The sequence below is a fragment of the Cherax quadricarinatus genome, chromosome 3 (genome assembly GCF_038502225.1).
Source record: "Cherax quadricarinatus isolate ZL_2023a chromosome 3, ASM3850222v1, whole genome shotgun sequence".
Taxonomy (NCBI): Eukaryota; Metazoa; Arthropoda; class Malacostraca; order Decapoda; family Parastacidae; genus Cherax; species Cherax quadricarinatus.
Window position 1 is genome coordinate 30,766,881 of NC_091294.1, and position 25,725 is coordinate 30,792,605.

Consider the following 25,725-nt stretch of genomic DNA (forward strand, 5'->3'; position numbering starts at 1 on the left):
TCAAAGCAGGTGAAATCGCAGATCTAGAGAGTGTACACGTATAAGTTCTGTCAAGCACCTTAACTACTGGGAACGCTTGGAACCACTTGACTTGTACTCGTTGGAACGCAGGAGGGAGAGATATATCATAATCTACACTTGGAAAATCTTGGAAGGAATGGTCCCAAATCTGCACACAGAAATCACTCCCTACGAAAGTAAAAGACTGGGCAGGCGATGCAGAATGCCCCCAATAAAAAGTAGGGGCGCCATTGGTACACTAAGGGAAAACACCATAAGTGTCCGGGGCCCAAAACTGTTCAACAGCCTCCCATCAAGCATTAGGGGAACTGCCAATAAACCCCTGGCTGCCTTCAAGAGAGAGCTGGACAGATACCTAAAGTCAGTGCCGGATCAGCCGGGCTGTGGCTCGTACGTTGGACTGCGTGCGGCCAGCAGTAACAGCCTAGTTGATCAGGCCCTGATCCATCGGGAGGCCTTGTCATGGACCGGGCCGCGGGGGCGTTGATCCCCGGAATAACCTCCAGGTAACCAGGTAACCCAGGGAGGTACTACCATCCTGTGGTAGTAGGTTGGTAGACAGCAACCACCCAGGGAGGTACTACCATCCTATGGTAGTAGGTTGGTAGACAGCAACCACCCAGGGAGGTACTATCATCCTGTGGTAGTAGGTTGGTAGACAGCAACCACCCAGGGAGGTACTACCATCCTGTGGTAGTAGGTTGGTAGACAGCAACCACCCAGAGAGGTACTACCATCCTGTGGTAGTAGGTTGGTAGACAGCCACCACCCAGAGAGGTACTACCATCCTGTGGTAGTAGGTTGGTAGACAGCAGCCACCCAGAGAGGTACTACCATCCTGTGGTAGTAGGTTGGTAGACAGCAGCCACCCAGGGAGGTACTACCATCCTGCCAAGTGAGTGTGAAACAGAAACCTAGTTGGATTGCTGATGTCTCTTTTCCTGTTTCATAAACACGCTGGATAACAGGTATATGTTGCTACTTCTACTTACACTTAAGTCACACTACACATGCATGTACAACCATATGTATGATAAATTAGACACATGTGCAACTCTTGGGTATCTTTATTGAGGAAACGGTTCGCCACACAGTGGCTTCATCAGTCCATACAAAGGAGAATCTTGAAGAATAGGAGGAGAATGAGGTAATCAGTCCCTCAACCTTGAGTCGATGTGGTCAGTCCATCAATCTTGATTTATGGACTGACCACATCGACTCAAGGTTGAGGGACTGATTACCTCATTCTCCTCCTGTTCTTCAAGTTTCTCCTATGTATGGACTGATGAAGCCACTGTGTGGCGAAACGTTTCCTCAATAAAGATACCCAAGAGTTGCACATGTGTCTAATTTATCAACATGTCGGTTCTCTGAACCATTCATCTACAAACCATATGTATACACACTCATCTGAGTTTTCTTCTCTTTTCTTAATAATTCTTGTTCTTCTTCATATCATTTTGTCTCCATGGGGAAGTGGACAAGAATTCTTCCTCCGTAAGCCATGCGTGTCGTAAGAGGCGACTACACTGCCGGGGTCAAGGGGATAGTGACCCCTTCTCCTGTATACATTACAAAATAAAAAAGAAAAAACTTTTGTTTTTCGCTTTTGGTCACCCGTCTTGGAGGGATACAGCCGATGTATTGAATGTATATATATATATATTATATATATATATATATATATATATATATATATATATATATATATATATATATATATATATATATATATATATATATGTCGTTCCGAATAGTTAAAGCTGGTCATTTAGCAAGAACTTTTTCTCTTATACGATTAAAAATAAAAAAAATTCATTTATGTTAATGTAAAAATTGATAATTTTGTACCAAAAGAACCTTAGAAAACTTACCTAACCTTATTATAACAAGCGCAGTTTAATTTAGCCTAATTCGACCAAATATATTTTAGGTAAGTTTGCAGTAAACAAATACAATGAAATATATTTTTTTCGTTAGTTTCGGAATGATTTTTGCTAAATTATTCCATATAGAAATTTGCACTTGCCTTATTCAGCAAGAAGAGCGTTGCTATTTAAGCCAAGATCGCAAGTTCTGCCTATTCGGCACGACAATATATATAATGTCGTGCCGAATATGTAAAACTGGTCAATTAGCAAGAACTCATTTAAAATTAAGTCCTTTCTGAAATTTTCTCTTATACGTTTAAAGATATATTTTTTTCATTAATGTTGATGTAAAAAATTATAATTTTGCACCATAAGGAACTTAGAAAACTTACCTAACCTTATTATAACAAGAACAATTTATTTTAGCCTAACCGAACTAAATATATTTTAGATTTGTTTACAATAATTTAATACTAAACAAACACAGTGAAATATATTTTTTTAGTTAGGTTCAGAATGATTTTGGCGAAATTATTGCATACACAAATTTTCACTTGTCCTATATGGCAAGATGAGCGTTGCTATTTAAGCCAAGATCGCAAGTTCTGCATATTCGGCACGACATATATATATATATATATATATATATATATATATATATATATATATATATATTATATATATATATATATATATATATATATATATATAAATATATATATAATATATATATATATATAGTTATATATATAATATATATATATATATATATATATATATATATATATATATATATATATATATATATATATATATGCAATAAGATCACAGTAAACGGGTGATTTTCAAAATATGCAAAACAACCACTCTGAAAGAATAGAGAAATTCCAAGCGCTCTCGTGACTACTCACATTATCAAGTGAGTAGTCACGAAAGCGCTTGGAATTTCTCTATTCTTTCAGAGTGGTTATTTTGCATATATATATATATATATATATATATATATATATATATATATATATATATATATATATATATATATATATATATATATATATATATATATATATATTTAGGATGAGCAAGGAAGATATCCTCAACTACCCGAGTAAGGCCAAGCATTTCTATAGTTTCGAGTAGCCCATTCCTTCAGAGGGTATTGATGGTAATGGCGGTAATGGTGGTAGTGGTGGTGGTAGTGGTGGCAGTGGTGGTGGTGAGTCGTGGTAATGGTGGCGGTGGTGGTGGTGGTGGTGGTTGTAGCGGTGGTGAGTCGTGGTGGTAGGGGTAGTAGTGGTGGTGGTGGTGGTGGTTGTAGCGGTGGTGAGTCGTGGTGGTAGTGGTAGTAGTGGTGGTGGTGGTGGTGAGTCGTGGTGATGGTGGTAATGGTAGTAGTGGTGGTGAGTCGTGGTGATGGTGGTAGTGGTAGTAGTGGTGGTGATGGTGGTGAGTCGTGGTGATGGTGGTAGTGGTGGTGAGTCGTGGTGATGGTGGTAGTGGTGGTGAGTCGTGGTGATGGTGGTAGTGGTAGTAGTGGTGGTGGTGAATCGTGGTGATGGTGGTAGTGGTGGTGGTGGTGAGTCGTGGTGATGGTGGTAGTGGTAGTAGTGGTGGTGGTGGTGGTGATGGTAGTAGTGGTGGTGGTGAGTCGTGGTGATGGTGGTAGTGGTAGTAGTGGTGATGGTGGTGGTGGTGAGTCGTGGTGATGGTGGTAGTGGTGGTGAGTCTTGGTGATGGTGGTAGTGGTAGTAGTGGTGATGGTGGTGGTGGTGAGTCGTGGTGATGGTGGTAGTAGTGGTGGTGGTGAGTCTTGGTGATGGTGGTAGTGGTGGTGGTGGTGAGTCGTGGTGATGGTGGTAGTGGTGGTGGTGGTGAGTCGTGGTGATGGTGGTGAGTCGTGGTGATGGTGGTAGTGGTAGTGGTGATGGTGGTGAGTCGTGGTGATGGTGGTAGTGGTAGTGGTGGTGGTGGTGGGTCGAGTGCTGACACGCGATGTCACCAACATAAACACATTGTTGGTCATCATTGTTTACCGCCACTGGAATGCTGCCGCCGCTCTCTGGTTATCTCTGACACCTGAAACAATCGTTTGGTGGCAGATTTTATCTAGTTATATTCACTCAATTATCACTGTTCTTTTTTTCCCTGTCATTACATGTAATTAGACATTGTGCAACACTTGGGTAACATTATTGGCGAAACGTTTCCTCAATAAAGACACCAGTGTTGCACATGTGTCTAATTTACCAACTAGTCGGCACTATGAACCTTTTATTTACATTATTTTATATATAGGATTGCCTATTTGGGGATCACGTATTTATATCTACTTGAGATTACCTATTATGGATAACCTTTGTATGTGATTGCTTAAATTTGTGGTTATTAAAGATTTGACTAATTGGTCGGTGGACAGTGGCTAAGGACCTATTTCACATCTCAGACACTGTACATGTTTCTAGTTATTTTCTGAAGAGACTAGCTCGTGTTATACTAAGTTCCTCTTTGCGTTCCATAAGAGCTTTAAATAAGCCATCGGAGCTCGGTGACCATGGTTAACTAAGTTCCTCTTTGTATTCTTCGAGCACTTTAAAAGTTTATTGCGGCCCATTGGCTCATTCGATTTCTGTTTTGCCTCACTGCCATGTCGCTAGTTCACTGTGATCTTACATAACTTATTTTCACCCTCTCCCGCCTAATTACTGATTTCTGGGATTTCGTCTGAATGTTTTGTGTAAAAACAGAAACGAGGGACAGAACTGGAATTCATTTGTTTTCCTTCCTGTTTACCTTTTCTAACTCTGATCTGTGCTAATTCCTCTTTTTACCCTTCTTTTTTACACATTTTCCTCTGTCTTCTCTCCATCCATCTTCGGTTCCAGTCTAATATGTTCTTTCATCTGTCCGTGTCTTACCCCTCCCTAATTTATCCATTTCACTGCTGATCCATTTTCCATGTCCCTGGGTAATAACTTACGTGCATGTATATAAGAGAGTCTGCCGGTTATGGTCTTTTACTGACGAAGACGTTGCGTTCGACAGGGACTTTATCAAGTCACTGGTAGAGTCCCTGGTGGGACTCTACCAATGTTTTGTAAACATGTGTTTTATAAACATACTGATATATTCTAACTTTGTAATACCACACTTGTATGCATTTTTGTGTTTTTCTTATGCTGGATCACTTATCTGATTCTTCACTGAGTTCCTTCCCATTAAGTCTCTCAGCCTCTCCAAATCACACTTCCTCTGGTGGTGATAGATGCGGGTAGTGAGTTGGTGGTGTGTTGGTGTGATGGCATCGGGTGGTGTGTTGGTGTGATGGTAGCGGGTGGTGTGTTGGTGGCGTGATGGCAGCGGGTGGTGTGTTGGCGGTGTGATCTCATCGGGTGGTGTGTTGGTGGTGTGATGGCAGCTGGTGGTGTGTTGGTGGTGTGATGGCAGCGGGTGGTGTGTTGGTGGTGTGATGGCAGCGGGTGGTGTGTTGGTGGTGTGATGGCAGCGGGTGGTGTGTTGGTGGTGTGATGGCAGCTGGTGGTGTGTTGGTGGTGTGATGGCAGCTGGTGGTGTGTTGGTGGTGTGATGGCAGCAGGTGGTGTGTTGGTGGTGTGATGGCAGCAGGTGGTGAGACGCTGCTAGTGTGGTGGGTGGCGACAATGCTGGTAGGTGTGGCAGGTGAAGGTGGAATTAGTAGCGAAGTGGTAATGGTGGTGGTAGTGTCCCTGTGATGGTGGTGAGGCAGTGGTAGTGGTGATGGGGGAGGGATACCGTGTGTTCGTGTGGTGGGGGGGGGGGAGGGACAGGCAGAATGCCTTCAGGGATACAGACTACGGAGAAGACTGCAGGATGTCATAAATTATTTGAGAGAAATTGGTGTTAAAGCCACTGTTGCCCAGACCCATCACATCTGTGTCTTAGGCCAGCAACAAGCAGCGTACCCCTCCCCCTCCCCTCACTTTTATATGTAAAGTAGACTCATCAAATATTTTAACTTCATAGACATCTTGGTCTGGACGTACCATTTGGTAAATGACATTTAGTAAATCTACCCTTTCCATAAATAGGTTAAATTATCTTAGGACTGTGACTGGCTGTCACTCTAACTGTGGTGGTAACGTGAGAATAGTGAGATTAGGAGAATGATTGTGAATCATGTACTGTAAGTATTGCAGCTGTGAGGTTAGGCTACAGTTACCTCCTAGTTAGGTTAGGTTAGGCAAGATTCGCCAGGAAACAGGACAATAATTTCCTGACGCGGGTCTTAACCATATGATGACCAGCCACTGGAGCTTTTGGTCATCTGACCGAAGCCTTTCCCTGGATTACCGGTCAACCCCTTTAAAAATTATGGTTATAATTGTAACTACTATTACCTCCAAGTATTGTTATGATTTCACCACAAGAGGAACTATATAGTAAACAAACATCACACCAGAATAGACTGGATGTTCCACTTAAACATTCTATGCATTGACCTCCAATACCATGCGCGTCTCACGTAACATTTAAATGGTAATCCCAGAAATTAACACAACTTCATAGCTCGTGGTAAACAAACATTATAAGTCGGTGCTGCTGAACTTCAGCTTAATGCTAGCAACACCGACTCACAATCGAAGACCCAGGGTTCAATCCTGGGCGTTAGCCGACTGGTGATGTGTAAAAATTCATCTAAGAGAACTGTAGTATCAGGTATACCTTTGATATGGCTGGGCTTTGAAAGGAGCTGCGGTAGATAGCAGCTCTCAGCAGGTATATTCAAGCATAAAGAAATATGCGGTACCAAGTTGTCCACGGAGGTAGGCTTTCCTGACTTGCTCTTCACAACAGATAATTTTCTTGCATATATGGCCTTTTGGCAATGGTCGTGTAATAAGCAAAATTAGAAGAATGACTGAGAACTGGCTGACAAGCGAATGAAAATGAGGCGAAAGCGGTTGCAATTGATTCTTATCACTACCGAAGGAAGTTATGAATGAGAACTGGGGAAGGGATGGTGACCAGGGAATGGAGGAGGACTAGGGAATTGAATCGTACCGGGAGCCGATGGGGATTGAATGAAGAGTGAGAAACGAATGAGGACAGGGGGAGTGGATGATGATGAGAACAAAAACTAGGATTGGTAGTTGATGTGTTTTGAGGAATAGATGAAGACTGGTTGTAGTGTACATTAGTAGGTTGTTTGCTAATTGTCTGTGTGTTTATTATTTAATGTTTAATGTTAAGATTGTTATTGTTCAAGGGATACCTGTCATTTTCTGACACCCGGAAATATCCAATTCTCTGCCGCTTAAACTCATATTTTTTATATGTTATTTCCCATTTTTATAATAGGGTTGATATTAATTGGTAGCATTTAGTAAACCGGTGGAAGGTGCTAGTGTCTCGTTAGACAAACTGCTTACAACGAGCAGCATGCATGGCTACGATTTGATATACTGCCAAGTACAGTCCTTAATAATCCTCTCCCCTAGACACACACATTCGCTGAGGGGACAGTTGTTCTGTCTCCATTAACATAGCCTTAAATACAAGCACCTTACACATCCTGGTTCGGTTCCCGAATGTACTATCAGCATTGCCTCTGGGAATAAGGGTCGCCACTGTTGCTAAGAATATTCCTAACACATCACTCACACATCTTCCACTAGATGGTATATACACACACATATACACAGTGGACTTAGGGTTGTGCTAGTAACTTGTACACCTTCATATTTGTGCAAGACTTATGAGTTATGTGTGATCCATCTTTTATATGGTTACCCTAGTATTGGACTTCAAATAATTATCATTTGATTCTCTGCTCGTCTGTTGGTGTGAGCAGACGTACGCCTGCTGCCCTCTCTCGGCGATTGGAAGACTTCCTGTTTTTTCCAATATGGTGCAGAGTGTAAGGAGGAGGGTAAATACTGTGGGCATCCAGCTGGTTCGCGGGGCAATTCCACCGCAAGCTGCTCCTGTGCTGTTGCCATTAATCATCCGGGATACGTATGGTATTCAGGATGAAGAATTGTATGGTGTAGCACTTAATGGTGCATACAGGGTGTTTGTTAAGTTGTTGAACACCGGCGTCTACCAAAGGCTGGTAGAGAAATACCAGGATGTGCGAGTGGACGTCAATTCTATGGTGAGTGTCCGCCTTCATGACGTCTCCAGGCACTATACATGGGTTAGAGTGCGAAATGTACCGTTTGAGGCTGATGAAATGGACATACGCAATGTTTTTAAGGACTACGGGACCGTTCACCTGGCACAGCCCGGCAAGTGGGTGGAAGGTGCATACGTGGGATACCCAGAGGGCACGTTTTCACTGAAAATGACTATACGGCACCCCATACCGTCATATGTTATATTGGAGGCCTTCAGGACTCAGCTCATGGTGTCCTATGCTGGGTAACGCAGGACATGCAGGCGTTGTGGTGGTTATGATCACATTGCTGCATATTGTGAACAACAGACTCGACTCCATGGTGTTGAATGTACTGCCGCAGGGGAACCTGGGCAAGTTGGACGTGCTCTAGAGCTACAGGAAGGACGTGGGCCTGGTCGTCTGTGGAGTGAGGAGGTGGAGGAGGCAGAGGCAGTGGCGGGTGCAGACCTGACGGTCCCTGTGGCTGGGGGCCCTGTGGGACCCATTTTGCATGATGGTGGGGGACGGCATGGTTCGGCGGAGGAAGCCATTGACGAGGTCCTAGAGAATGTGCTCACCTTGCTGTTTCCCCAGTCCGATGGGGAGGGCGAGTTGGTGACGAGGGCTGATGTGAGGAATGCTGCAGACCTGTGTGGACAGAAAACTGAGCCCATCGACTTGGTGGTGTCTCACGGGGCACTGTGCCCAGAGGGTGGGAAGGTCAGACATGTGGTGGAGGTGGAGGTTCACCATGAGGTATCACAGGAGGTGAGGATGGAAACAGGTGGAGTCGCGCGCAAGCGTGAGGCTGTGACATCGGATTCAGATGATGTCCTAACTCCAGCACAGAGGACCGGCAAAGTGGTGGTGGTGGTGGAGGAGGATGGTGGTGGTCCCTAGGGGACTTTGGACCTGGAGCTGGACCGGGGAGGGGTTAAGGCTGCCAGTAGGGACATGCATAAAGGAGGTCCGAAAGGACATGGTGGCGTTGTGAGGAAGGTGTCAAAGCACAGGGGGAAGAAACCACCGCTGGCCTAAGGTGTATGACAGTTAACATTAATGGTTTGTGTCAGGATGTGAAGCGTGCGTGGTTTGCAAGTTTCTTGTGCCGGCATAGAGTGGATGTTGTATTTGTGCAAGAGCACAATATCAAGGTGGGGCGTGTATTGGAGGTGAATGGTTATAGGGCTTTTGTGATGCAGACGGGACGCTTTTGTGGTTAGCAGAAGTGAAGGGGGGCGAGGGGCGTATTATCAGAGTAGATGGATGGTGGATGGGCGAGCGAGTGGTGTTAGTGTGTGTGTTCGCACCCGCAGAGAGTGATGCACGTCTGAAAGCGGATTTTGTGAGGGATGAGCTTGTTTATTCTTTCCGTTCTTTACCACCTGTTGCTATTGTGGGAGGGGATTGGAATTGTGTTATTCGCAGGGCAGACGTTGAGCCGTGTGGGGCACGGCATTTTTCAGCTATCCTAGGTGATCTTCTGAGAGATGTGTGTCTACGTGACGTATTTGGGGATGGGGCTTGGGAGGTGGAGCACACTTTTGTTAGACAAGGATATGTGGCGAGGCTAGACCGGGTGTACATCACAAAGCAAGTTAGAGTGGAGTCCTTGCGTACGGTGGAGGTGGAATATTCAGATCACAGGGTGGTTGTGATAGACCTGGGGTGGGATGGGCTGGCCAGGAGGTGGAAGAGTTATTGGAAACTAAACACGAGGATCCTAGGTGATGAGGAGGGGCAGGGAGGATTTGAGACGTTGTGGACAGAGCTCAGTGAGGAAAGGCGGGGCATAGAGGATTTACTGGGGTGGTCCCCTCAAGGAAGGCTCCTTGATGTTGGTGAGGGGCTCTTGATTTAGGGAATTGGATCTGTGCTCCAGTTCCCCGAATTAAGCCTGAATTGAATGCCTTCCACATCCACCCCCAGGCGCTGTATAATCCTCCGGGTTTAGCGCTTCCCCCTTGATTATAATAATAATACTGGGGTGGTGGGATGAGGTGGCTAAGGCACAAATACGTAAGTTTTATGTGAGGGAGGGGAAATGCATGATGCAACAATCATATGGGCTCCTTCAGTACCTAGAGGGTAGGTTGAGGGATTGCTATGGGAGAGGTGGACACAGGGGAGTATATCCTGTAGAGGAGATAGAAACGTTGAAGGGAAGGATTCGTGAGCTGCAAAATGAACGGTTTAATGCGGTGCGTGTGCGGGGGGGGGTTGAGGAGGTGTTATGGGGTGATCGATCGTCGGTGTGTGTTTTACGAGGTCGTCGGACGGCCACAGAGGTTGGTAGGTTAATCGTCCACTCTGAAGTGGGGGATTATTGTGAGGGGCAAGTGTTGAGGATGACTGAGGGAATGAGTGGTTATGCGGATGCATGGTATGAGCAGCATTTGGGATGTAGTGCAGTGGGAGGTGCAGAATTGCATAGCGTCTGTGAGCTAGTGCCATGTTCATTGGGGCGTAGTGATCGAGTAGCACTGGGTGGGAAGATAGATGAGGGCGAGGTTTGGCTGGCATTAGTGAGTATGCGTATGGGAAAGGCTCCGGGGATTGATGGATTACCCTGTGAATTTTACCTGCAGAATTGGAAGTTAATGTGTGGATTCCTGGTGGAGTTGATGAATATAATGAAGGAGAAGGGGGTGTTGGGGGAGTTGCAATCCACAGCAGTGGTTGTTCTGGTCCCAAAGGGAGAGGTCCAGAATACCCTCAAGGATTATCGGGCGAGATCTTTACTTTGTGCGGATTACAAATTGTTTGCGAAAATACTGGGAAATCGCCTGAAATGTGTCGTGGGGCGTGTCGTATCTGGACGGCAATATGGGTTGCCTGGCAGATCTATGGTCGAGGGTCACAGAAGTCTTAAGGGGTTTGCAGAGGGTTTGGGGGGAAAGGGGGGCTTACTTGCTTTGGATTGGCAGGGAGCTTATGACCGTGTGGAATGGGAGGCATTGCAGCAGATCCTTCTAAAGCAGGGATTTGGGAAAGAAGTTGTGGAATGAGTGGAGACATTGTATCGAGGGGCGCGGGTGCATGTGCAAATTAATGGTCGCATAGGGGAAGCAGTGTGTATGGGGTGGGGGTCTCAGGCAAGGATGTCCACTATCTCAAATCCTGTTTGCCTGTGTTCAAGACCCTTTTTACAAACTCATTGAGGCACATATGTGGGGGTGTGGGGATGGGAGGTGGGGTGTGGGCCGGGGATTGTAGGATACGTCGACGACACAACGGTACTTGTGCAGGAGGGAAATAGTTTGAGAGAGGTGGGAGAGGTCATTCGTACATTTGGGGAGGCTACAGGGATGAGGGTTAATGTGGAGAAATCTTGCTTCTTAAAGTTGGGAAATTGGAACTGGCAGGGGAATTGGGATGCTGGTGTGGAGTGGAGGGTGGTGGATAGCTTAAAGATATGTGGAATAGTGTTTATGGAGAATCAAGTGCAGTCGAGAGAGGTGAACTCAGAGCGTATTGTGGAATGGGTGCAGCATAGATTAGGGAGTTTGCGCCCGTATCATTTGACATTGTTGCAGAGGGCCATCGTGATAAACACGTTACTATACAGTAAGGTTTGGCATGTGGTGGCAGTTTACCCCTTAACGGGGCAAGGAATTACAAGAATTTTAAAGCAGGTGTTTAGGTTTATATGGGGTTCTGGGTGTGATTGGCTGAGGAGGGAGGTGGTAATGCTGCCGGTACGTCAGGGGGGGTTAGGGTTATTGGATCTACGGCGTTGGGTAAAATGTGTTTTCTTACGAAGGGAATATGTATGGGTCGGGTGTGGGGGGGGGTTAAAGCTTCTGTATGAGGGAGTGTAGAGGTGGTATGTGGGTGCAGAGTTGAGGGAATGTGAGGAGGTGCTGCATACCCTCATGGTCCTATGGGAGCCTGGCAAGAATCGCATAGGGGTTTTGGCGAGAGTGATTGGGAGCCGGGTGGTGGTGCCGGTGGAGGGAATATACCCTATGTATGGATGGGGAGATATTTGGTGTCGTTTTCGTATGTTGAAGCTCAGACCTCGGGTGCGGAAGATTATGTTCCGTTTCCTGCATGGCATTTTGCCATCAGGAGCAGTCCTGCGGGCGAGGCGAGGCGAATAGTAGAGGAGAGTGGGTGTGGAGTGTGGTGGCGAGGATACGGCATATCGTGCTGTGTATTTTTGCGAATGTTTGGGGAATGTTAGGGATTGGATGAGTAGGATTGTGAGGCTAGTGGGAGGGGGGCATACCGGTGTTGAGAGTGCTCGTTTTGGATGTGGGAGGGGTGCCAGAGAGTACACAACGTGCATTGGCATATTTAATGGTAGATTTCGTGTACGTGTCGTGGGGCATGTGTGGGAATAGGGATTGGGTGGCGAGGAAATGGGTACTGGCAGCTACTTTTTATAGGACGGTTTGCAGGAACAGGGAAATATATGGATCGCGGTGGGAGGGAGCCTCCCCCGTAGGTTATCGTAGTTTAACTATTGGGATCTTACTCGCTTTGTAGTGGGGGGGGGTTGTCATGGCTGGGGCAAGGATTGAGAATGTTATCCGGGGTTTCAATGGGCTCGCCGTGTGTGTGTGTGTGTGTGTGTGTGTGTGTGTGTGTGTGTGTGCGTGTGCGTGTGGTGTGGTGTGGGTGTATGGCTTAGATGCAAACGAGGGAAGGTTCAGTGTGGTTAGTAGGTGTTAGGAGGTACGTGTGATGCTAGCTAGATTAAGTGTGTGATCCAGTTTGATAGTGGGGAATTTAGGTTTATATTTTTGCATGCGTGTCCCATGGGATGATGACTGTATTACCCTCTGTGCATATAACACCTTGCTTGCTATGCTTGGTCACTTACCATCACACCTATGTCAGAGGGTTGAGGTATATATTATTGTTTTAGAGGTATTGTACGCATGTATGCAGTAAGAATGCTTGGGTGTGGTTTGTTGTGATTTAGATACTGTTGCGATGTGACAGGCTTAGATGCTCATGTACAGCTGGGAGACTGAGTGACAGGGAACTGTATACTGCCGAGAGACAGTGGTGGTTGCCTAAATTAGGGGGAAGAGGGGGGGTGTAATAGAATGTTTTGTTATAGGAGACAGTATTGAACGTTGCCCTATTAAGGGCTCATCTCTGATTGGAGGTTAATGAGATAGGATTATATACACACATACGGATTACGGGGTTATTTTCCAAACTGTTTATACTGTGTACCTTGCGTGTGGTGAGAGGAGGTATATATCAACTTATTGTTTAATGTCACTTTGTTTTATGTAAAAATTTATATATGTTTGGTTTTGGTACATTTAAAGTGTATATTAATTTAGGTCACAACCTTGGTACTGTTTTTGTTAAGTGCTATGTTCTTGATGCAAGTTTTTCATGTATGGTTTACAGTTACATATACAGAGTTTATACATGCAAGTTTTGTAGCATTTTTTGTTACGTATATTCAGGTGTAGGTAGTAAATCGTTTAGTTACAAGGATGGTGTATTTCTTATTATAGCTTCATGTTTAGTGATTTCAGTCAATCATGTATGATTACATGTATACTGTATACCTGTGCTCTAAATAAAACATACAAAATTAGGGGATGAATAACTACGGAATGTTTAGGTACATAAAATGCTAATATTACAATGTACAGTAAGAGGCCAAAGCATTAGTTTATATATAAAAACTTTTGTATATACAGTTTTCATACAAGATATGAATACAAATGTCAGGTTTGGCTAGTAGCAATTTTATTATGTATGTTCAGGGGTAGGTTGTCATCCGTTAGTTATAAGGATGTTTTTCTTATAAATGGTTATCATGTATTGTGATTACGTCAATGTGTGATATCCATGTATACTGTATACTTTAAATAAAATAAAAAAAAAAATTATCATTTGAGGGATGATTAATTGGCGTACGGGTTGATAGCCTAGTAATCAAATATTACTTCAGTTTTCTTATATATTGTGACTATTGTTACTCAAGCAGACTGTAAATACATTTGTACAAGATATATTTATTCGCTAAAAATAGGTACGTTTTGCACTTGTTTTACAAATTCCTTCACCTGGAGAAGAGTAGAGATGGTCGTGAGGTATTTACCAACCACTGACCTTGTGTTGCAAGCAGAGGTCAGCAAATTTCACACTGTGGTAAGGACAAATTATTTATTATTATTATAATCAAGGGGAAGCGATAAACCCGAAGGATTATGCAGCGCGTGAGGTGGGGGATGTGGAAGGCATTCAGGCTTAATTCGGGAAACTGGAGCACAGATCCAATTCCCTAAATCAGGAGCCCCTCACCAACATCAAGGAACCTTCCTTGAGGGGAGTAAAAAGATCAGAGAGCTCAGGAGTAAACAGTTTGAAATGATGGAGTAAGAAGTAAATATTCCCTGAAGCTAGGCAGTAATACTCATGGCGCCTGACTTTTCCTGCTTCCCGCTACTGAAGCCACCAACAATTGCGTTCACTCCACCGCGTCTCTCCTCATGTTTGTCTTTTTGTTTAGGTTTTGTTGTTGTTTTGCTATGTTCTGGGTGGCGGGGTAGGTTGGTTATTGTTATTAATTACCCGTGTCTCTTCATCAGCCCATCAGATAATCCTTCTAAATGAACATTAATGACTTAAGAAATCGTAATGACACGATTGCAAATAAACCATACCCCCGGCCGGGATTGAACCCGCGGTCATAGAGTCTCAAAACTCCAGCCCGTCGCGTTAGCCACTAGACCAGCTAGCCACAATAGGATTCATCCAACTAGGTATATTTCTACACCATAGGAAAGTTAGCACAGGCACCTCTGTGACCACAAATGCAAGTTTTTACAGACGAATCTCCAGCTAGCGTGGCCGGGACGAACTCTAGCTCAAGTCCCTTCACTGCCGTCAACATGACTTAAGAAATCGTAATGACACGATTGAGACTCTATGACCGCGGGTTCAATCCCGGCCGGGGGTATGGTGAACATTAATCATTTTTCCCTGAAACGTTTAGTTTACGAGAGTTTATCTTGTATTTATGAACCTTGTGATGAATGGTTTGAAAAACCGACAAGTTGAAGATTGAGACACTTATGCTGCATATGGAAATCTTTATTCAGGAAACGTTTCGCCACACAGTGGCTTCTTCAGTCCAATACAAAGAGGAAGGCGTAAGGAGAGGAGGAGAATGAATGGACTGAACACATCGACTCCAGGTTGAGGGACTGATTACCTCATTCTCCTCCTCTCCTTACGCCTTCCTCTTTGTATTGGACTGAAGAAGCCACTGTGTGGCGAAACGTTTCCTGAATAAAGATTTCCATATGCAGCATAAGTGTCTCAATCTTCAATTTATGAACCTTCATTAATTATGAACGTTAATTGTTTCTTATGAACATTAGTCTTTCGTTTATGAACATTATTTTTTATAAGAGCCTGCGTAGAGGCGGCTATGTTCCTCGTAATTTACCCGATTATCATACTCCTAATTTATTCGGTTATTATCCTCCTAATTTATGCGGTTATCATCCTCCAAATTTATTCCGTTATCATCCCCTAATTTATTCGGTTATCATCCTCCTAATTTATTCCGTTATCATCCTCCTAATTTATTCGGTTATCATCCTCCTAATTTATTCGGTTATCATCCTCCTAATTTATTCGGTTGCCATCCTCCTAATTTATTCGGTTGTCATCCTCCTAATTTATCCGATCAACTAGATATTCTCGACGGACTTTCAGGTGGCTGCCTGTCTTTACTTTTTCTTCCTCCAATATTTTCGTGTATAACTTGAAAATGCTTCCTCCGATCGGCTTCAAATTTTCAAATTCATGCAACACCTTTACAAAGGAGCTCACCCTTCCCGTCCCTTCCTCACTCTTGAAGGGAGACTCACACAGCAGCGCGAAGAAGCACAAGACACTGTGAATCTGAGAGAGGCAGCCGGTCTCTCTGTCGTCATGTTACTGCAAGTGACTATCAGCGGCATTAACAAGGAAAAATTGGAACTAGACTTCCACTTGTAAAGGAGGGAAGAATGGAGGGATGGAGGAGAGGCAGTGTGTGAGAGGGGAAATAGAGAATCTCATTGATATAGGGCGTGAAAAAAAGAGAATCTCATTCTCAGACTGTGGATATATCAGTAGTTTGTGGTTACTCTATTCTGCGTGGAAGTTACATTGTTAATAAATTGCATTCTAGAGGTAATGAAATGTGTCAGCTTGAGCTGGGAGACTTCAGTAAAACATTGAGGATATAGTCAAGTGTTTCAATGGGTTCAGTCACTGCCAGAGACTGAAAGGTTTCGTACCAGCAGAGCTGAAGTTACTATGAAGGGCCAGAAGGGGAAGTTTTACTAGTTAGTTAAAGATTAGCCGGTATTCTCCCGGCCCGGGCCTTGTCCAAGTGGTGGCCCGGCCTTGGCTCCCTCTTTAGGGAGTGTCTGAGACCTAAGTCTCCCATGGGAGGAGGCACAAGTACCTCCTCATCTTTGGGACCAACTGTCCCCAGGCCTAGCCACAAGCTAGGCCTCTCTGGTCTGCCATCCCCGCCCCAAGGGGGCAAATGGGAATGGCAGTCTTATGAGCTAAAGGCTCGGGCTCAGGCACCTACCCTACCCTAGAAGGGTTAGGCATGGTGTCGATGGAAGTTTTATGTAACCTACACCTCCCTTAATGTAACCCACACCACCCCCCACTGCCCTGATTTTAAGCTCTACAAACTGAACAGCTACCTGGAGAATGTTCCGAGGTCAACGCCCCCGCGGCCCAGTCCTTGACCAGTCCTAGCGGTGGATCAGTCCCTTCTCAACCAGGTTGTTACTGCTGGCCGCACGTAAATCAACTTATGAACCATAGCCCTGCTGATCAGCTACTGACTTTAGGTATCTTTCAAGATCCCTCTTGAAGGCAGCCAGGGGTCCATTGGTAATTACCCTTATATATGCTGGAAGGCTCTTGAATTGTCTTGGCCCCCAGACATTTATTGTATTTTGTCTTGGTGTATTCATGGCGTCACTGCTTTTCATTTGGGGGGATGCTGCACTGTCTGCCTAATCTTTTGCTTTCGTAGGGAGTGATTTCTGTGAGAAGATTTGAGTCCAGTCCCTTTTAAGATTTTTCACGTGTATATTATGATGTATCTTTCTCACCATTGATCCAGGGAGTACAGGTCAAGTGACTCCAAACGTTCCCAGTAATTAAGGTGTCTGACTGAACTTATATATGTAGTGAAGCTTCTCTGTATATTCTCTAGATCTGCAGTTTCACCTGCCTTCACTGACTCGTAAGCGGTAGTCAAAAGCTACAGAGGCACATTATGGGTCCAGGGACTGGACACCCATTCTTATGGAAACTAGGACAGTTATAGTGGTAATGAACTATTTAAGAGTTTATGATCTGGTTACACTCTTTATGAGCTGTTGATATAGACATTAATTCAGTCACGAAAGTATTAGTATAGCTTATATGTGACTGAAATAAAATATTTTATTTGGTTGAACTTAGAGTTATTTACAATACTTACATATGAACATTCGTGAATGAGTTGTCTCTGAATTCACAATTTTTTCGCATTGAAACAGAATGACTGAGAGCGTGACAATAGTTCCTCTGGCAAAGTTTTCACAGGGTTATGTCTGCATCAGCTGGTGGTGCAGTCTCCCAGCCAGTCTGGCAGTAGTGATATCAAAGTGTTTGTTGCTTCTGTGGGATACTCGATAAACATGTGGCTCTTCCCGCATGATAGAATGATGATAGATGGACTGACTGGTGTCAGTCACACTGAACTGGCGCTTAATTCAACATCTTCGCAATCCTAAGACATGAGACTTTTCCGCGAGAGCTAAGACAAGAGCCACTCAGACCTCACAAGAAATAGATACCTCCTTTGATATGCCACCAGTACAGCAAATTATGCCTAGATAATCAATGAAAACCAAAAGGTATCGTACGCATAGTATTGTACGATACTAAGCGATTTTTAAAACAAATACTTAAGAACACTGCGTATGATTTACAGTGTTTCCCCAGAAATTTCTGTAAACCATAAACGCCTTGGATCATGTTGTGACACAGAAGGTAATTTCACAGCATGTCTCATAGGTAGTATGTTGTACTATATTATTCTTACTCTAAACACTGTACCACTTCATGTTGTGTCTACAGTGTTTGGCTGCTGATCAACAGTGACTGGTACAGTTTAAGTCAGGAATATTAAAATCAGGTGACCTAACGTTCAGAGAACCAAACAATGAGAGTGTAACAATTACCTGGAACATATGATACATTGTGAAAAAGTACAAAATAGAGAAAGGCACTTTTCAAAACACTTGATATATATATATATATATATATATATATATATATACATATATATATATATATATATATATATATATATATATATATATATATACATATATATATATATATTATAGGTAGTAGGTTGGTAGACAGCAACCGCCCAGGGAGGTACTACCGTCCTGCCAAGTGAGTGTAAAACGAAAGCCTGTAATTGTTTTACATGATGGTAGGATTGCTGGTGTCCTTTTTTCTGTCTCATGAACATGCAAGATTTCAGGTACGTCTTGCTACTTCTACTTACACTTAGGTCACACTACACATACATGTACAAGCACATATATACACACCCCTCTGGGTTTTCTTCTATTTTCTTTCTAGTTCTTATTCTTGTTTATTTCCTCTTATCTCCATGGGGAAGTGGAACAGAATTCTTCCTCCGTAAGCCATGCGTGTTGTAAGAGGCGACTAAAATGCCGGGAGCAAGGGGCTAGTAACCTCTTCTCCTGTATATATTACTAAATGTAAAAGGAGAAACTTTCGTTTTTCCTTTTGGGCCACCCCGCCTCGGTGGGATACGGCCGGTGTGTTGAAAGAAAGAAAGATTTATACATATATTAATTTATATATATATGCATATATTATATATATATACATATAATTTATACATATATAATATATACATATATAATATATACATATATAATATATACATATATAATATATACATATATAATATATACATATATATATATATATATATATATATATATATATATATATATATATATATATATATATATATATATATATATATATATCTAAACAAAAATATAGGGAGGTACCATCTTTAGAACTGGACTGGGGACCCTCATCCTCAGAGAAGACAATAAACGTACCTCAGGGAAAACTCAAGGTTCTCCCCGGAGCTGTTTGAATATTTTCTTCTCCTACCATCCCCCTATATTTTTAAACTACATGCTAACTTTATTAATAGAATACATTGATAGAAAACACAAACATGAATACATTGGTACAATATATCAAAGGTTATGAATCTCCTCCAGCTCCTCCGAAGCCGGACGCGAGCCCAGTATGCAGCATGCATTTCCTCTCTGGATGGCCACGCTGAGGCCCTGGAACATGAAAGTGGCTGCCCTTGGGTCCCTGGTAGTGTCGATGATTCTGGAACCCAGTTCTTTAAGAAAACGTGTGGCATTTTTTCCCCATGATCCCAAGGTCTCTGATCCCATTGGGACAAATTGATATTGTTGGCTTATGTCCCTGTACTTGCTGATCTTACTCCTCCCTGTGGTCAGCAGCTCCTCCCTGTCGCCAATGTGATGGATATAGGTGTCCGCCAGTGTGGACACACAAGTATAGTCCCATGCTAAGAGCTTACCATTCTTCCAAGAATAGATGGTGATCCCGTCAGGGCGGTTTGCATTGCTGGGTTGTGGGTATTGTTGGCTGTTAGTGATTGGGGCTCCCTCTCGGCTGGGCATCCAGCTGTAGCAAGGGTTCTCTTTATGATGTCGTTGACCTCATTGTGTCTTGCATGCCAGCCTTTGGTTTTGGAACAGTTAAGACAATGTAGACCATATTGGTCAGCTTGAGCTTCACTGCAAATACACGTATATTCCGTATATTCCGTGTGAATTGGGGCAGCTAGGTGCAGAGCCACTGCAATATGGAGGGTCTTAGAGTCGAGGCACGTTCCCATTGCTGATATAGAAACTGGAGGAAGTCCCCAGAGTGATGTGCACTCACAGCTAGGAGATGGGCAGTCTCCCTGTCTGATGTTGCAGCCCTGAGCATATTGGCAAGCACCTTTTCAGCGATCGGGCCATCCCAGCTTGACTGTGAGCCAGTGCTGCACTAGGGTTTGGTGCTGGAGCAGCAAGAGTCTCCCATTCAGTGATGGCACTGGCATAGTTATGGTCCTGTATTCCTGCTGAGTCACTGAGGTTGTTAGGAAGAATTTGTCTTATTAACTCATTTGATGCTATGGAATAGGATAGGAAAGCTGGTAGGGCAATCTGGGAGGATCTGCGTACTCCCAGCCCCCCAAGCCTGACCGGAAGTGAGGCTTGCAACCACTGTCCATCTTCAAGGGAAAGATTCAATACACTCTCTAGCATGGTCTTAAGGAGAGAGTCATATTCCTCGAGTTTCGGACTGCTGAAGGCTGGGGAGCATCTCAGAAAGTAGGTAAGTTTTGGGATTGACAGGCACCTGGTGGGTAGGTAGAAGGCATCATGTGTATCTCTGTCTTTCATCCTGCCTTCCATCATCCGGAGGTCTGAGATTTTTTTTCTAGGATCAGATAAATGGCATTGGGCCCAAGAGGAGCACCGAGGAGAGTGCTATTGGCCGGATTAATGGTTCATGCTCCTGGTAAAACAGCACTAATATTCTGGATCATCTGTCAATTGGTAGAAACTATTTCACATTTGGTAGGGTCTAAAGATAGGCCCAGGCTTTCTCCCATGGCTTTAATTTTTCTGATGTCTTCTAGGAGAGATTCTGTTGTGCCAGCTAGGGTACCATCATCCAAGAACCAGATATTGAGCTCACTGGAGAGTGCTTCTGTGACTTCCTTGATGACCAAACAGAATAGAAAGGGGGCGAGAGGGTCCCGCTGTTGCACACCCTCACAGGAGTCAATTTTGTGGTCCCCAAACAATAGTTTAGAAGTCACACTAGAACACGATTCTATGAAGGGATAGAGGGAAGGGAAGTTTCTAGAAACTGCTTGAAGAGCAGCATCCCTTCTGACTGAGTTGAAAGCATTGACAAAGTCCAATTTGATCAAGGCTTTTTCATCGGACATGTTGTTGATGTATACTCGTGCTGCATGGGCAGCTGCTTCACAGCCTTTTTGAACACCAAAACCGGGCTGAGTTGGATTCAGCATTGCAGCAGCATCTTGACTCGCCCTTCTTACTGCAGCCTTGGCGACTAGGCGCCGAAGGGTGTTCCCCACTGCAATGGTCCTGATTCCTCCATCCTTACTCTGGAGGGCACACAATGGAAAATTTGGTGAGTTCAGACAGCAACCTCTCTGAAACATCAACAAGTGCTGGATTGAGCATTTGTTTTAGGTGTTGAGGCCTTAAACCGGTGAAACCTCCTGCTGAGCCCTGTGGAAATGACAGCAGCATTATACACATCAGCGTCCTGTAAGGTTAGATGTTCTTCGCCTGCTGCAATGTCAAGGAGGTCAATGTTGATACTGGGAGCCCTGGGTGGATGTTTGTCCTTCAGAGCTTGCGCCGTGCTGACGTCCTTGGGAGCGATGGTATCCTCACTGGTTATAAGCCTCAGAGCTCCAATAGTATTACCCTCTTCTATTTTTTTGTTAATTTGGGCTCTGATTTTTGAGGCGTCGGGTGTCCTGTTGTTGGCATTTGCCCAGCGGGTGTTTGTCGCCCTAGGAGGGAGACGGACGAGGTTGTCATCTCTAGGGTATGCATTTGTTGCCCTAATAACATGTGTTGCAAGTGACTTGTCCCTCCTTGGTGGGAGAGCCAAACAGGCATTGCCATAAAGCAGGAGGTTGTGCCAGGATCTGTTGTTTGAAGGAGCATCGTTGACTTTCTTCAGGAGGTCAGTGAATTTGATAGCAGCTTGAGGGCGAGCTGCTTGGGGGATGTGTGTCAGAGTCCTGGTGGATGTTAATTTGAAAGCAGATTTGAGGACCTCTGTGGAGGTGAAGTCACGGTAGTTGTCATCGCTGTCTGCTGGAAGGGGCTGTTGGTTATTCCCATTTGGAGCTCTCCTGGAGCCTAGACATCCATTGTGTGCACGGATGTTGCCAGTTGTGGGATTGAGTGCACATTCCCTGTGGCACACCTGGCAGATACCTCGTGAACGACGGCTTTGATTCTGTCGTGAAGATTCCTGGTAACCCGGCTCTACTTGTGACATTGCTGACATCGTGGGGGTGGGAGGGCGCCAGCTGTAGGTTAACGGGTGAAGGACAGCATGGATGCATGGGGGATGAGGGTGGGGGAGTAGCGAACGGCAGAGCGAGTAATTGGTGGGACACTAAACGGCAACACCCCTGATCAGGAAGTCAGTGGGCCTAGGCTGGGATGAGGGGAAGGGACCAGGGATGGGGAGCAGTGGGAGGGGCCCTGTGTGTTCACTAAAAATGTACATCACTGACTATATATATATATATATATATATATATATATATATATATATATATATATATATATATATATATATATATATATATATATATATATATATATTATAGGTAGTAGGTTGGTAGAAAGCAACCGTCCAGGGAGGTACTACCGTCCTGCCAAGTGAGTGTAAAACGAAAGCCTGTAATTGTTTTACATGATGGTAGGATTACTGGTGTCTTTTTTTCTGTCTCATAAACATGCAAGATTTCAGGTACGTCTTGCTATTCTACTTACACTTAGGTCACACTACACATACATGTACAGGCATATATATATATACACACACACACACACCCCTCTGGGTTTTCTTCTATTTTCTTTCTAGTTCTTGTTCTTGTTTATTTCCTCTTATCTCCATGGGGAAGTGGAACAGAATTCTTCCTCCGTAAGCCATGCGTGTTGTAAGAGGCGACTAAAATGCCGGGAGCAAGGGGCTAGTAACACCTTCTCCTGTATATATTACTAAATTTAAAAAGAGAAACTTTTGTTTTTCTTTTTGGGCCACCCTGCCTCGGTGGGATACGGCTGGTTTGTTGAAAGAAAGAAGAATATATATATATATATATATATATATATATATATATATATATATATATATATATATATATATATATATATATATATATATATATATTCGCAAAAATATTATTCTGAACCTAAAGAAAAACAGTGCATTTCATTGTGTTTGTTTAATATTAAATTATTGTAAACTTATCTAAAATACATTTAGTTGGATTAGGTTAAATTAAATTACGCTTCTAATAATAAGGTTAGGTAATTTTTTTTTAATTCTTTTCGTGCAAAATAATTATTTTTTACATTAACTTAAATGAAAAAAATATATCTTTAGACGTATATGAGAAAATTTTTAGAAAGGACTCTCTCTCTCTCTCTCTCTCTCTCTCTTTCTCTAACATTCTTCTGGGCTAGTGATATATGATAACAAGCATGCAACAGGCAGCTATCTAAACTACTAAGACTTCCACATTAACACTGAGAATGTTGCTCTCTGCAACGTGTACCTGGAGGTTACCTGGAGGTTATTCCGGGGATCAACGCCCCTGCGGCCCGGTCCATGACCAGGCCTCCCGATGGATCAGGGCCTGATCAACTGTACAAGGGAGACATTGCATAGTCAATACCTGGAAAATGTTGTAAGGCCAGGTACTTAATCAGTGCATCCGAATACCTAGTTACTGGAGTGTGAGATGTGAGAGGAAGTATAGAACACACACAGTGTAAGGTGAGGCTGCCCATAACACTGTGTGTTAACATCCATCAGCAGGTATAAGGAACATTTACCGTTACAGAGGTAAAAGTCTCCAAGACGGTAACTAGGCAAATTCTTACGATGTCCGTGGGCCTGCAAGTAGTTGGCAAAAATAGCTTGGCTGATCAGGTGGTCGGAATGGCTTCAGAATGGACTGTAAAAAAAATAGAAAAACTCTCGAAACTAGTCACAAATAATGCAGGAGACGTGTGTGGAGAAACAATATAAGGATAATGAGGGAGGAAGGAAAATAAAGAGAGAGGTAGGAAAGAGAAGAAGGAGAATAGGAAGTAAGTTTATTCAGGTATACACAAATACAGTTACATAGAATTATCATACATAGCAGCATATGTGTAGAGAACCTGGGATAACACAAAAAAATCAGACAGAGTGACTTATTTCCATTGGGGTCCTTTTACCTTATTAGTATAATATAAAGGTTATAATATTTTCTTATTATTCTATAATGAAGATAACATCTTATTATCATACTAAAAAGACTATCTACTACACGAGGGTCATTAAGACTATCTACAATACGAGGGTCATTAAGACTATCTACAATACGAGGGTCATTACTAGGAATAAGGTAAAATTTACACGTATGTTAGATAAAAAATAGAAAATCATTCCCCTCCCTTTCTGTAGCTACATTCATCAGACACCTTTTGGCACTCTTCTTGAACTGGTTCATGCTATGACTGGCTTTGACATGTGCAGGCAGTCTGTTCCATTCCTTTATTGCTGTACAATAAAAGGTGTTTGAAGCCTGGCCAATGACTGTGGGTACTACAAAGTTGTGCTCTCTCCCCCTAGTACTATGATTGCTTTGGTTCCCAACCTTGACAAAATTGACAGCAAGATATTCTGGACACTGTTTTTGAGTAATAGGAGTAATAGCGGAGAATGCGTGTGTAGAGAGTAAGGGATGAGGGAGTGAGCAGCACACAAGATGATGATGGTGGGGGTATAGTGGCACTCCTGGCACTGACCCCCACCAGAGCCTGTGAGTGCCACCAGTCAACCGCACATCACCATGGAGGTCACATCGCGATCCAATTCTAGCTTCTGTTGGTCAGTGGAAACAGGGCAACCGTTGTTGACCTTCCGTTTTCCGTTCACATGTCGACAATTATTCACGCTCCGTTTTCTGTTCCTATTTCCACGGCAATGACGCTATAATTTGTGTTCAACGCAGCTCTCCGCAGTCGATAATCCGTGTTCCGTAGGTTCAGTCACACGGGTGAACCTGGACAGGATTTACCTGCGAGCACATGTTCAGCCGCATTGAACAGTGTTCGTGTAGTGTTCACTGTCGGGACACTTGTTCGTCTTCACTGGTGATTATCCCATAGTTTGAGTGATCAGCTACAGTTTCGATAAAAAAAAAAGTTACAAGAATAGTCATAGTGAACACGTTGAGTGACGTGTTTTCTAACCTGTTAAGTTTCTGTTTATTAATGGTGAACAACTACGCTGTTCACTGCTGTGTCTCTTTCGTGTAGTGAACAGTGTAACATTTGTTCAATATTGTCGACGAACATGTTGCAATGTGAAGGGTTCTGGTCACAAGTGTTCATTGCGAGAGATGAACGTGTTCTGGTGTGTGTGTACTCACCGAGTTGTGTTGGTGAGGGGAGGTTGAAGTCTGGCTCCCGGCTCTGCCTCTCTGAACACACTAAACCAGAGTTACTGGTTTCTAGCTGTCTGGTTCCTGTTGTACCTGTTTTATAAACTACGAGTTTGGTAGCTCTTCCCTGTACATTCTTTTTACATAATCTGGAGGTTAAAACTGGACGGAATATTCAAGACACGATCTAAGCAGTGCATTACAAAGGATCAAGATGGTGTCTGGTGTTTTGTGATCGAAGTTACCGACTATGAAGCCTTGCATTCACTTAGCTTTGTCACTCGCAGATAGACATTGTTTGGTACCTTTGAGGTCGTTGCTTTTGATTATGAACATAAGAA

General features: G+C 43.6%; 1 protein-coding gene across 6 annotated transcripts in view; it reads left to right on the plus strand.

Annotated features, from left to right (window-relative positions):
* Positions 1-25,725, plus strand: part of LOC128706525 (uncharacterized) — a 138,630-nt gene that overhangs the window by 53,161 nt on the left and 59,744 nt on the right. The window contains exon 1 of one of the 6 annotated variants that reach the window (XM_053801429.2): positions 24,727-24,828. The exons of 4 other annotated variants lie outside the window; for them this stretch is intronic. In XM_053801429.2, coding sequence (XP_053657404.2) covers positions 24,791-24,828 — 38 coding nt within the window. In that variant the 5' untranslated portion in view covers positions 24,727-24,790. Of the gene's footprint in view, positions 1-24,726; positions 24,829-24,946; positions 25,095-25,725 lie in introns of those variants that run through there. One more of the 6 variants, XM_053801433.2, reaches the window with a different exon arrangement.